This window comes from Rana temporaria, chromosome 2 (genome assembly GCF_905171775.1).
Source record: "Rana temporaria chromosome 2, aRanTem1.1, whole genome shotgun sequence".
Lineage (NCBI taxonomy): Eukaryota > Metazoa > Chordata > Amphibia > Anura > Ranidae > Rana > Rana temporaria.
The window spans coordinates 533844926-533857908 of NC_053490.1; the positions used below are offsets into that span (position 1 = coordinate 533844926).

A 12983-nucleotide genomic window follows, 5' to 3' on the forward strand; every position below is an offset into this window, starting at 1 on the left:
CAAACAGAGCTTACTGGTAGACCTCCAATCCCTGCTTAGGCGAAACATGTCAGAGTGCGGAGGGTCTGTATTCTTCGTCCAGTAAAGTTTTATTAATGCCGACATCATTGAATGTCATCGAGAGGCCCACCCGCTGAACCCAGAAGAGCCGGCGGGGCCTCTCTATGACGTGAGCAGATCTCAGGGAGACAACGCTGGATCCACTGGATGGGCGAGTTTGTGAAATGTGCAGATACCACCTTCCGGTAGGCTGGGCCGAAAAAAAAATTGGGGGTGGGGTGGGGAGTATATTTGCCCTACGTCTGCTTTAACCACTTAAGGACCAAGCCCCTTTCTGAAATTTGTTGTTAAGAAACAGTTGTTTTTTTTTGCTAAAAAGTTACTTAGCACCCCCAAACATTATATATATTTTTTTCTAACACCCTAGAGCAAGGGTATCAAACTATTTCATGGTGGGCCTCATCAGCATTATGATTGCCCTCAAAAGGGCCGGTTGTATCTGTAAAATTAGATGTCCAGCACATCCCCTCGCCTTACATTAGTGGTCAAGAGCCCCCCCCACCATGAGAGTCCCCCACTCTCCCTTACATCACAGTGCACCCCCCCTTTCCTTATGCTGCTGCTGGGAAGAAGCTGGATGCATTGCTTGAAAGCAGAAAGTAAGGATCTAAAGGAGGACTGGAGCTCTCCTGCAGCTACAAGAGAGGTGCAAGGGCCACATAAAATGGCCTGGAGGGCCAGATTCGGCCCGCGGGCCTTGTATTTGACACCTGTGTTGTAGGAAAAAAATGGTGGTTATTGCAATACTTTTTGTCACACCGTATTTGCGCAGCGGTCACAAGCGCACTTTTTTGGGGGAAAAATACACTTTTTGTAATTAAAAAATAAAAAATAAGACAAACAGTAAAGTTAGCCCAATTTTTTTTTTTTGTATATTGTGAAAGATAATGTTACACCGAGTAAAGATACCCAACATGTCACGCTTCAAAATTGCGCCCGCTCATGGAATGGCGACAAACTTTTACCCTTAAAAATCTCCATAGGCGACGTTTAAAAAAAATCTACAGGTTGCATGTTTTGAGTTACAGAGGGGATCTAGGGATAGAATTATTGCTCTCGCTCCAACGATCCCGATGATACCTCACATGTGTGGATTGAATACCGTTTTCATATGCGGGCTCTGCGGACGCATGTGTTCACTTCTGTGTGAGCTCGGCAGGACGGGGCACTTTAAACACATTTTTTTTCTTACTTTACTTAAAAAAAAAAAAAAAAAAAGTTACACTCTTTTTAAAAAAAAAAAAAATTGTGATCACTTTTATTCCTATTACACAGAATGTAAACATCCCTTGTAATAGAAAAAAGCATGACAGGTCCTCTTATATATGAGATCTAGGGTCAAAAAGACCCCATATTAGCTTAATCGCCTTCTTGCAGCCCCTCCCTGTAGAAGAGCGCCTGTCCAATCGGACGGCGCCGCGCCACTCGCGCATGCGCAGTGGGTGCCCGGCCGTGAAGCCGAAAGCTGTCACTGCCGGGTGCCCACACTAGGAATGAAGACGCCGGTGCGTCGCTGGAGCCGTGGAGCAGGTGTCTGTTTATTAAAAGCCAGCAGCTACACTTTTTGTAGCTGCCGACTTTTAATAAACTTAAAAAAAGTCTGGAACTCTCCTTTAAGAGCATTGGGCGGAAGTGATGTTTTGACGTTGCTTCCGCCCTGCAGTGGTATGGAGATGGGTGGGGGGCCACTGGAGATCGCCAGGGTTTTAGCCTCTCTCCCACCGCCGATAAAAGTGATCTTGCGGCGAATGCGTCGCAGAGACCACTTTTATATTGAAGCAGACCGCTCGCTCTTTATTAACCACTTCCGGAAGAGGAATACCGTTGTTATAACAGCAGCTAGCTACCATAACCCGATATCCTCTTGAAGAGTCTACAAGAGCGGTCCACTTCAAGATAAAAGTGGTCTCTGCGCCGGATTCGCCTCAAGATGAAGAGGATACCGGGTTATGGTAGCTAGCTGCTGCCATAACAACGGTATTCCTCTTCCGGAAGTGGTTAATAAACTGTACATACAGCTCTGGCAGCAGCTTTATGTCGGGGGAACAGCAGAAACCTCTCAGGACGACCAATCCTGGACAACTCATCCTGTAGAGGTCAAATAGTGCCCACAGATACTGTATTATGGGGCTCGTGCATGAAAGGTGCCCTGGTGGTGGTTGGGGGGGGGGGGGGGCTGGGGGGCGACGACGGACACAGCTTGCTGCCCATTCCGACCAGTCAGCTTCAACTAGAATTCCAACATTTGGAGCTCAGAACAAGGATTGTGACTGAAAGCTAAATAGAAATGTTACCCACAGCACACTTCATTCAGTCTCAGCCTTGTAGGGTGAGGGTGGCTACAAGAAAAGCTCACAGAGTGCAGTGAAAGATGATGCTGGACGTCCTCCAACCAGCAAATGAAGTGGGCCCTAGATCAGTTACTGCAGCTTTCAATGCACATGGTGAGAAGCTCACAGTGTGCGGTGAAATCAGAATAAGCAATGTCAGTCCAGGAGAGGAGCCCGGGACGAATGGGCAAGACTGGCGGGAAGGCCGGAGGTCAGATTTACAAAGATCTCTTATATGGAATTCACACAGTGGGAATAAACCTCCCGGCCTCTCACCCGAGTCCTCATTCTGAGGTGTAATGGGGGAAATGGCTGGAGAGATGACGGCGCTTTGTTTTTGCTGCTCTATCAGGCTTAGAAGTTTATTTCGCGCCTCGGCGCTCTGCCGGTTTAGCTCTGTGATCCTCTGCTCCAGAGTCTTGGGAGTCTGTACCAGAGGGACGCCCTGCTGGGAAGAGGAAAAAAAAAGAGAATTTAACTTCCAAGGTCTGGCCTGTTCTTAGACAAGACTTTCCTCATCATGAGCAGAAGACAAGCACACAGTCTTTGTACAGAGAGCTTTCTAGGAAGTTCAGAAGCACATTGTCAATAAAACAAGTCAATGAAAATAATTCACGTAAAGCATCACTAAATGGCAGACCGTGGTCTGGATCCAGACTGAGCCATTGTCCCATCTGGACCCGTAATCACACCATTTAGGAGCTGGTACTTTAACCCTGGCCTAAGCAAAGGAGACAGCGATAGAAGGGGAGCGCGAGGCAGGGGACAGCGATAGAAGGGGAGGGCGAGGCAGGGGACAGCGATAGAAGGGGAGGGCGAGGCAGGGGACAGCGATAGAAGGGGAGGGCGAGGCAGGGGACAGCGATAGAAGGGGAGGGCGAGGCAGGGGACAGCGATAGAAGGGGAGGGCGAGGCAGGGGACAGCGATAGAAGGGGACAGCGATAGAAGGGGAACGCGAGGCAGGGGACAGCGATAGAAGGGGAACGCGAGGCAGGGGACAGCGATAGAAGGGGAACGCGAGGCAGGGGACAGCGATAGAAGGGGAACGCGAGGCAGGGGACAGCGATAGAAGGGGGGCGCGAGGCAGGGGACAGCGATAGAAGGGGAGCGCGAGGCAGGGGACAGCGATAAAAGGGGAGCGCGAGGCAGGGGACAGCGATAGAAGGGGAGCGCGAGGCAGGGGACAGCGATAGAAGGGGAGCGCGAGGCAGGGGACAGCGATAGAAGTGGAGCGCGAGGCAGGGGACAGCGATAGAAGGGGAGCGCGAGGCAGGGGACAGCCATGAGCGGCGAGCGCGAGGCAGGGGACAGCCATGAGCGGCGAGCTCGAGGCAGGGGACAGCCATGAGCGGCGAGCACGAGGCAGGGGACAGCCATGAGCGGCGAGCACGAGGCAGGGGACAGCCATGAGCGGCGAGCACGAGGCAGGGGACAGCCATGAGCGGCGAGCGCGAGGCAGGGGACAGCAAATTAGCGGCGAGCGCGTGGCAGAGGAGAGCAATGAGCGGCGAGCGGGAGCTGCATGAGGCAACTTCCAGATGAAGGTTATGTGGGGGGGGGGGGTTATGTAAAGAGGGGTCAGTGCTGTAGAGGGGGGGTTATGAAAAGAGGGGTCAGTGCTGTAGAGGGGAGGGGGGAGTGTTTGTAAAGAGGGGTCAGTGCTGTAGAGGGGGGGGTTGTAAAGAGGGGTCAGTGCTGTAGATTGGGGGGGGGGGGGGGGGTTGTAAAGAGGGGTCAGTGCTGTAGGGGGGGGGGTGAGAATGGGGCAGTGAATTTTAATTCAATACTCCTGATGTTAAGGAAAAACATTGCAACCATTCACAATTTTTTCTGTGCTTTTATGTATTCTAGGTTGGTGACAGGATTCATAGAAGCTTTCTTTTACGACAGGTTAGTTAATACTCTGCTGTGACCACTAGGTGTCAGTGTCTTACCTTAGTCTCAGCACTGCTCTGGGTGGTGGCTCCGCTATCGGCAGGCTTTACCAGGCCGGGGCTTAAAGCCACATTACAGCCAAACTCTTTCAGTCGGGCTTTTAATACATTATTCTGAAAAGTCATTTCTGCCATACGGGCTGCGATGCTGTCATTACACAGGGAGGTGTCGTCTGTCACCGACTGCTGCTCTCTATGATATTCATCATCCTGGAGGTCCCTGGGGGATGGGTGGGAGGACTGAGAAGAGGAAACAGAGGCTGAACTCTGCCCTTTCCTCCCCGGATCCTGGGGCATTCCCGTTCTCCGCTCCGCGGTAGAAGAGTCAGTGCTGCGGGTCTCTGCAATGTCTTTAGATAGGGGGCGCTCTATCACCGTCCCTGTAGAAGACCTCAGAGCTGCATTCTGTACTGTGAGAAAGGAAAGGAGGAGGAGGAATTATTTCTTCATTTAGACATTTTTCATTATTATTTTTTAGGTACTTGTATAGCGCCGTCAATTTACGCAGCGCTTTACATATACATTGTACAGTCACATCGGTCCCACCCTCGAGGAGCTCACACTCCAAGGTCCCGAACTCACATTCATACATTCATATACTAGGGACAATTTTTAGACAGAAGCCAATTATCCTATCAGCGTGTCTTTCATGCTTTAAGGACGTGTGTTGGACACATATCCTCTATGTAGCTGCTTATATTTCCCTGGTTATTTCTCTCACCCCCCCCCCCCCCCCCCAACATGCTGATGACAATTTAAATAAAACCTATACGTTGTTTTCATTACATTCCTTATAGTGATGCCATGAATTATAAATCCCTGCGCTGCCGAAACTGAAAATGTAAGATGCACTTGTCCGAAAACCAAAATGGACAGTTTTTGTCCAAATTTTACATTTTGTTAAAAATTTTAATTTATTTAATGTTTTTACGTCAATGGGACGCAATTTTGCATCGACGTTGATTTTGCATTGGAGTCAATGGGATGTGATATTGCATTGGAGTCAATGGCCCAGATTCAAGAAGCAATTGCGCCTGTGTAACCATAGGTTACACAGCGCAATTGCTTACTTGCTCCGGCGTTACGAATGCTCCTGATTCAGGAACATCGTAATGCCGACTGCAGCCTAAAATCTGCGTGGCATAAGGCTCTTATGCCACGCATATTTTAGGCTGCATTCTTGCGATGACCGCTAGGGGGCGCTCCCATTGTGCTCAGTGTATAGTATGCAAATTGCATACTAACACCGATTCACAATGTTGCGCGAGCCCTGCGTACGCAAGTTACGTCGTTTCCGTACGGCGTGTTTAGCGTAAGGCTGCCCCTTCTAATAGTAGGGGCAGCCAATGCTAAAGTATACCCGTCGTTCCCGCGTCGCGAAATTTGAATTTCACGTCGTTTGCGTAAGTGATTCGTGAATGGCGCTGGACGCCATTCACGTTCACTTGGAAGCAAATGACGTCCTTGCGACGTCATTTGCCACAATGCACGTCGGGAAAGTTTCCCGACGGAGCATGCGCTCTACGCTCGGCGCGGGAGCGCGCCTAATTTAAAATGATTCCCGCCCCCTACGGGACCATTTAAATTGCGTGCTCTAGCGCCGGGCAATTTTGCTGGCACGCCCGAGCAATTCACGGAGCTTCTGCTCCGTGAATCAAGGGCAGCAGAGCAAATTTGCGGGGGCGCAGGGCAAAATCGTTGCCCTGCGCCTCCGCAAAAAAAGCGCAAATCTCTTTGAATCCGGGCCACTGGTTTTACCTTTCAGCCCCGGATCACACTGCTGCGACTTATGTGACTTACTACACAAAGTCAAACACATTCATTTCAATTGGTGCCGTCCTAATGTGACTCAAGTCGCAGCGACCAAAAAGAGGAAAAAATAAAATAAAAATCCCTGCCCCCATATACGTGGATCCCTTCCTGCATATGTGGATGCCTGCCATGCCCCTATACCTGGCACTGACACCAATGATGGGGCACTATTCCTCCCACTGGCACCAATGATGGGACACTATTCCTCCCACTGACACCAATGATGGGACACTATTCCTCCCACTGACACCAATGATGGGACACTATTCCTCCCACTGACACCAATGATGGGGAACTATTCTTCCCACTGACACCAATGATGGGGGAACTACTCTTCCCATTGACACCAACAATGGGGCACTATTCCTCCTCCTACTGACCACCGATGCCATTTTTTCCTACCCCTACCACCGCCAAGCCTTACTCCCACTGACACTGGGACATTTTCCACTCTCGCTGGCCACAGTCCGAAGGCCACAGTCCGAAGGACAGCCAACTGGCCCTTTGTTTATGAAGTTTGGAGCCCCCTGATGTAGGCTGAACATCGCTGCCACCACCTTAGATCTGCCCATGTGTAAGAAGACGTATTTATTCGGATTGGTCATACACCGGGTACATACATGACAACTGCTCTTCGTACTCCTTCCGGGTTCTCTGCTGGGGGGGAGACAACAAGATGGCCGGCTGAAAACCAAGCAGACTGCCCACATCCACGCTGTGTTCTACAGGTTTGCCTCTAGGGGGAGCCGGAGAGTTCTTTTCTTTCTCCACATCTTGCAGGTCTATGAAAAGTATTAGGGGAATGTAAAGGGTGCATCATAGATTAAAAAATATACAATAATTAAAACAATATTAAAATAACTAAATAAAAAATGTAAATGTTTTAATTAATAAAAATAAATAATAATAAAAGAAATTTATGAACAAGCCTCCAATTAACAATCCTGGCTTTAAAAAGAAAGTATTGATTTTTCTTTTGAATACATGTTACTTTAGAGGCGGTTTGTTCCAAGCACAGCAATAAATGTAAAATAAAATAATGGAAGCCCTTATCACATAGAAATACAATGGAGAGGATGGGGGAGGGGATACACGATGTACCTTTCCTCCACATCGGTCACACTTCACACCGACACATCCGTATCGAGTAAAAGGCGCTCCGCTGGCACTTTAATGGAAAGCTAAAGCGGCAGAACGTATTCCGACCCATTACCAGTGTCAGCAAAATCCATATTCAGCTGAGTGAGACAGACGACCCGACACAAGAAACCGCCAATATCCTCCCAGCAAGGAACAGCGAATACAATGGAGATCTCTCACTATACAATATCTACAGAACCGCTTCCATACCGGGCACCTTCACCCCTTCACCCCCCATTCCATACCGGGCACCTTCACCCCTCCTTCCACACCGGGCACCTTCACCCCCCATTCCATACCGGGCACCTTTACCCCCCCATTCTATAACGGGCACCATCACCCCCCCATTCCATACCGGGCACCTTCCCCCCCCCCCCCTTCCATACCGGGCACCTTCACCCCCCCTTCCATACCGGGCAACTTCACCCCCCCTTCCATACCGGGCACCTTCACCCCCCATTCCATACCGGGCACCTTCACCCCTCCCCCCCTTCCATAACGGGCAACTTCAGCCACCCTTCCATACCGGGCACCTTCACCCCCCTTCCATACCAGGCACCTTCACCCCCCCATTCCATACCGGGCACCTTCACCCCCCCATTCCATACCGGGCACCTTCACCCCCCCATTCCATACCGGGCACCTTCACCCCCCCTTCCATACCGGCACCTTCACCCTACCCTTACATACAGGGCCCCTTTCATACCGGCCACCTTCAACACCCCCCCCCCCCCCCCCCCCCAAAAGACCAATTTTTGGAAAGTAGACAGTCCAAAGTAGTTAGTAAGAGGTATGGCAATTTATTTTTGAAGTTGAAGTCTGTCACAATATTTTTGAAAATGAAGATATTGATAAAATAAATAGTTTTTTTCCCCCCACATTCTGTCACCAGTGCAGTACAAAATCATCATATAATGGGTGTGGGAGCGATCAGGGACACTGACTGGTGACCGTATGTAAAAACAAATAAAATATATATATTATTATATTTTAACACACTGTGACAATTACAGTATAGCGTTTATAGTCGTGTAAATTCCAGTGTGTGTGTGTGTGTGTGTGTGTGTGTGTGTGTGTGTGTGTGTGTGTGTGTGTGTGTGTGTGTGTGTGTGTGTATGTGTATGTGTATGTATATATATATATATATATCATAGTTTGTAGACTCTATAAAAAAAACTTTCACGCAAACCAAGAACATGCACTTTGTTTGCCATAGACCTGTAGCAGAATTACATTTTGGCCTAAATACAGTATATAAGAAATGTGATTTTATTGGATATGTGTTTTTGTGTCTTTTGTTTATACTGTATAATAAAAATTTAAAAACCGCAGTGGTGATCAAATACCTCCTAAAGAAAGCTCTATGTGTAAGAAATTAATGATATAAATGTTATTTGTGTACAGTGTTGCGTGACCGCTCAATTAGGTATTAAACTAGCGCAGTGCTGAATAGCAAAAAAAATGGCCTGGCCATGAAGGGGGGTAAATCCTTTCAGAGGGAAAGTGGTTAAAGGGGTTGTAAAGGTTTGTTTTTAATTTATAAATAGGTTCCTTTAAGCTCGTGCATTGTTGGGTCACTTACCTTTTCCTTCCATTTCCCTTCTAAATGTTTTTTTTCTTTGTCCGAATTTCTCACTTCCTGTTTCTCCTCAGTAAGCTTACCCCCATCATCCGAGACGTTCTGGTTGGGGGTTAGTCAGCGTGCTCGGCCCCTCCCTTGGGACTACATCCCTGCGGGAAATGTGAAAGTTCACAGCTTCTCCCCGCAGGGATGTAGTCCCAAGGGAGGGGCCGAGCACGCTGACTAACCCCCAACCAGAACGTCTCGGATGATGGGGGCAAGCTTACAGGAAGTGAGAAATTCAGACAAAGAAAGAAGGGAAATGGAAGGAAAAGGTAAGTGACCCAACAATGCACTAGCTTAAAGGAACCAATATATAAAATAAAAAACAAACCTTTACAGCCCCTCCAATGAGGGATCGCCAACACCTAAAAGTTCTGAGAAGGATTCCCAATGTTGGGGAAGGAAGCTCCAGAGGGGAAACTTGTGTGTGCCGATCTCTCACCTCCGGATTCTTATTACTGATGTGTTTGGCCAATCAGTATGGAGAATTCTTTGTTCCATTTTCTGTATTGTATTCTGTTCCCCCACTTGTATGAGAATCACCATGGAGGGAGGGGGGAGGGTCTATAGAAATAACTCACCGAGCTCAGTCACCATACTCAGCGATTGGCCAGACAATGAACCCGCCGAGGTTCTTCTCCGCTCCGGTTTAGGGGGAGGAGCTCTGTGTGTTTGTAGAGGAGAGGGGGAGGAGTCAGACATCACCTGCTGGCTGAGCTGGGAGGGAAGAGAACAAAGTCAAAGCAATCCGGAACAATTTTCATGTAAATTCTGCAGCCGGCAAAGAATTCATTCAGAAGATATAGAATAATATTTCTCTATAGAAACCTTTCCTCCTGAAATACTCTGCGCTGCCAGAGGACTCCGCCCCTTCCTTTATCTCAGGGGCCTCCATACTTCTCAGTACGAGGGCCACAGAGTATACTTCACAAATATTCAGGGGACACACAACAAATCTGTGCTATAAAATGAATGAATACAATTCAAATGAACCCCCATCACAGAATCCCCCCATACATCAGGGTCCCCAGCAGAGTCCCCCCTTACATAAGAGTCCCCCATACATCAGGGTCCCCAGCAGAGACTCAACCCCCTTACATAAGGGTCCCCAGCAGAGTGTCCCCTTACATCAGGGTCCCCAGCAGAGCCCACCCTCACCTCAGGGTCCCCAGCAGAGCCCACCCTCACCTCAGGGTTCCCAGCAGAGCCCACCCTCACCTCAGGGTCCCCAGCAGAGCCCACCCTCACCTCAGGGTCCCCAGCAGAGCCCACCCTCACCTCAGGGTCCCCAGCAGAGCCCACCCTCACCTCAGGGTCCCCAGCAGAGCCCACCCTCACCTCAGGGTCCCCAGCAGAGCCCACCCTCACCTCAGGGTCCCCAGCAGAGCCCACCCTCACCTCAGGGTCCCCAGCAGAGCCCACCCTCACCTCAGGGTCCCCAGCAGAGCCCACCCTCACATCAGGGTCCCCAGCAGAGCCCACCCTCACATCAGGGTCCCCAGCAGAGCCCACCCTCACCTCAGGATCCCCCAGCAGAGCCCACCCTCACATCAGGGTCCCCAGCAGAGCCCACCCTCACATCAGGGTCCCCAGGCAGAGCCCACCCTCACATCAGGGTCCCCAGGCAGAGCCCACCCTCACATCAGGGTCCCCAGCAGAGCCCACCCTCACATCAGGGTCCCCGGCAGGGAACCAGGAAAGATCAAAAAGCAGATTAAACTTTAAGCTTTAACCACTTGACACCCGCACGCCGTCATATGACGTCCAAAACGGGGACCTGTTATCCTGGGTGGACGTCATATGACGTGATGGGCTTTGCGGGGGGGATATCTCAATGATGCCTGCACCCGGAGGCATCATTGAGATATCATTTTTTAGCGGCGGCGATCCTGCGCACCGTAAGAACGATCATAGCGGCGGTTCCGCCGCTAGATCGTTCTTACAGGCGGCGGGAGGGGACATCCCCCCCCTCCCGCCGCCATCCGGTGCTTCTCCGGGCTCTCCCGTCCCACCGGGGGCCCGGAGAGATGATCGCCGTCCGCCGGATGTTTGCCATAGAGAAGACTGGTGACGATCTGGTCACCAGTCATCTCTATGACCGTCGGAGGCCCGGGCGCGATGTGATGACGTCACGCCCGGGTCCCCGTAAGTAAACAAACCGCAATTGCGGCTAGTTTGAATGAGATCTGTGAATTTTTTTTCACGATCTCATTCTTTCCAGCCTGCAGGAGAGATGTGGGGTCTTATTGACCCCGCATCTCTCCTTAAAGAGGACCTGTCACACACATTCCTATTACAAGGGATGTTTACATTCCTTGTAATAGGAATAAAAGCGATTGAAAAAAAAAAAGTGTAAAAAAAAGTGTAAAAAATAAAGAAATAAGTAAAATAAAAATGCCCCTGTCCCCGGTAGCTCGCGCTCAGAAGCGTACGCACACGTAAGTCCCGCCCACGTGTGTAAACGTCGTTCAAACCACACATGTGAGGTGTCGCCGCGTGCGTTAGAGCGTGTGCAACAATTCTAGCACTAGACCTCCTCTGCAACTCTAAACTGGCAACCTGTAAACATTTTAAAGTGTCGCCTATGGAGATTTTAAAGTAACGAAGTTTGGCGCCATTCCATGAGTGTACGCAATTTTAAAGCGTGACATGTTAGGTATCTAGTTACTCGGCGTAACATCATCTTTCATATTTTACCAAAAAATTGGGTTAACGTTACTGTTTTGTTATTTTTTAATTTATGAAACCATTTTTTTTACAAAAAAAAGCCGTTTAAAAAATTATTGCGCAAATACGGTGCAAGATAAAAAGTTGCAATGACCGCCATTTTATTCCCTAGGGTGTCTGCTAAAAAAAACATATATAATGTTTGGGGGTTCTGAGTAATTTTCTAGCAAAAGAATGAGGATTTGTACATGTAGGAGAGAAGTGCCAGGATAGGCCCGGGAAGGAGGTGGGTTTTAAAGCCCGGTATTGAAGTGGTTAAAAGAACTCTGTAAATCTAGGCACTGATTAAATCACATGGGATATTCTCAACAAGTCCGGCTGGAATTTATAAAAGAATGAAATCTGAGATTACCAGAGACATAGAGAAGTTTTCCTTCATGGAGAGAATTTCAGCTGTAAGCGCATCGATCAGCAGCCTCTGCTCAGCGAACTCCTCCTGCAAACGCTGACGCTGCAGAATTTCCTGATGCAGCCGCCGGTCCCCCTGCAAGGATGAAATACGGCATAAAATGTCACATGACCTCCCATCAGAAATATCACACAGCTCAAGCGTTCTATCCATTCAGAGCGATTGATAATCGACGGGACAATCGATCAGCTCACCAAACTGTCCGCTATGCTGTGCCTTACAGAGGGATCATTATTTGTATATAAAAAGCACATTTTACAAAAGTCATCAGTAGTACCGCATTTCCCCAAAAATAAGCCCTAGTAAAGTTCATGTAAAAAAAAATATAATTGTTTTACAAAACGGATAATAAAACTATGAAAATATTTTTTTTCCTTCTAAATTTTGGTCTTTTGTTTCTTTAGCATAATAATAAAAACCCCATTAGTCATTAACCACTTAAGGACCGGACCAATATGCTGCTAAATGACCCAAGGGGTTTTTACAATTCGGCACTGCGTCGCTTTAACAGACAATTGCGCGGTCGTGCGACGTGGCTCCCAAACAAAATTGGCGTCCTTTTTTTCCCCACAAATAGAGCTTTCTTTTGGTGGTATTTGATCACCTCTGCGGTTTTTATTTTTTGCGCTATAAACAAAAATAGAGCGACAATTTTGAAAAAAATTCAGTATTTTTTACTTTTTGCTATAATAAATATCCCCCAAAAATATATAAAAAAAAACATTTTTTTTCCTCAGTTTAGGCCGATACGTATTCTTCCACCTATTTTTGATTAAAAAAAAAAACGCAATACGCATTTATCGATTGGTTTGCGCAAAATTTATAGCGTTTACAAAATAGGGCATAGTTTTATTGCATTTTTATAATTTTTTTTTTTTACTACTTATGGCGGCGATCAGCGATTTTTTTCGTGACTACGACATTATGGCGGACACTTCGGACAATT

General features: G+C 48.4%; 1 protein-coding gene across 3 annotated transcripts in view; it reads right to left on the reverse strand.

Annotated features, from left to right (window-relative positions):
* Positions 1-12983, reverse strand: part of SPICE1 (spindle and centriole associated protein 1) — an 89461-nt gene that overhangs the window by 20268 nt on the left and 56210 nt on the right. For all 3 annotated transcript variants that reach the window (XM_040339162.1, XM_040339161.1, XM_040339163.1), the window contains exons 11-15: positions 11981-12112; positions 9483-9618; positions 6758-6919; positions 4326-4735; positions 2667-2838 (exon numbers count right to left, since the gene is read on the reverse strand). In XM_040339162.1, the coding sequence (XP_040195096.1) occupies positions 2667-2838; positions 4326-4735; positions 6758-6919; positions 9483-9618; positions 11981-12112 (1012 nt within the window). The remainder of the gene's footprint in view (positions 1-2666; positions 2839-4325; positions 4736-6757; positions 6920-9482; positions 9619-11980; positions 12113-12983) is intronic.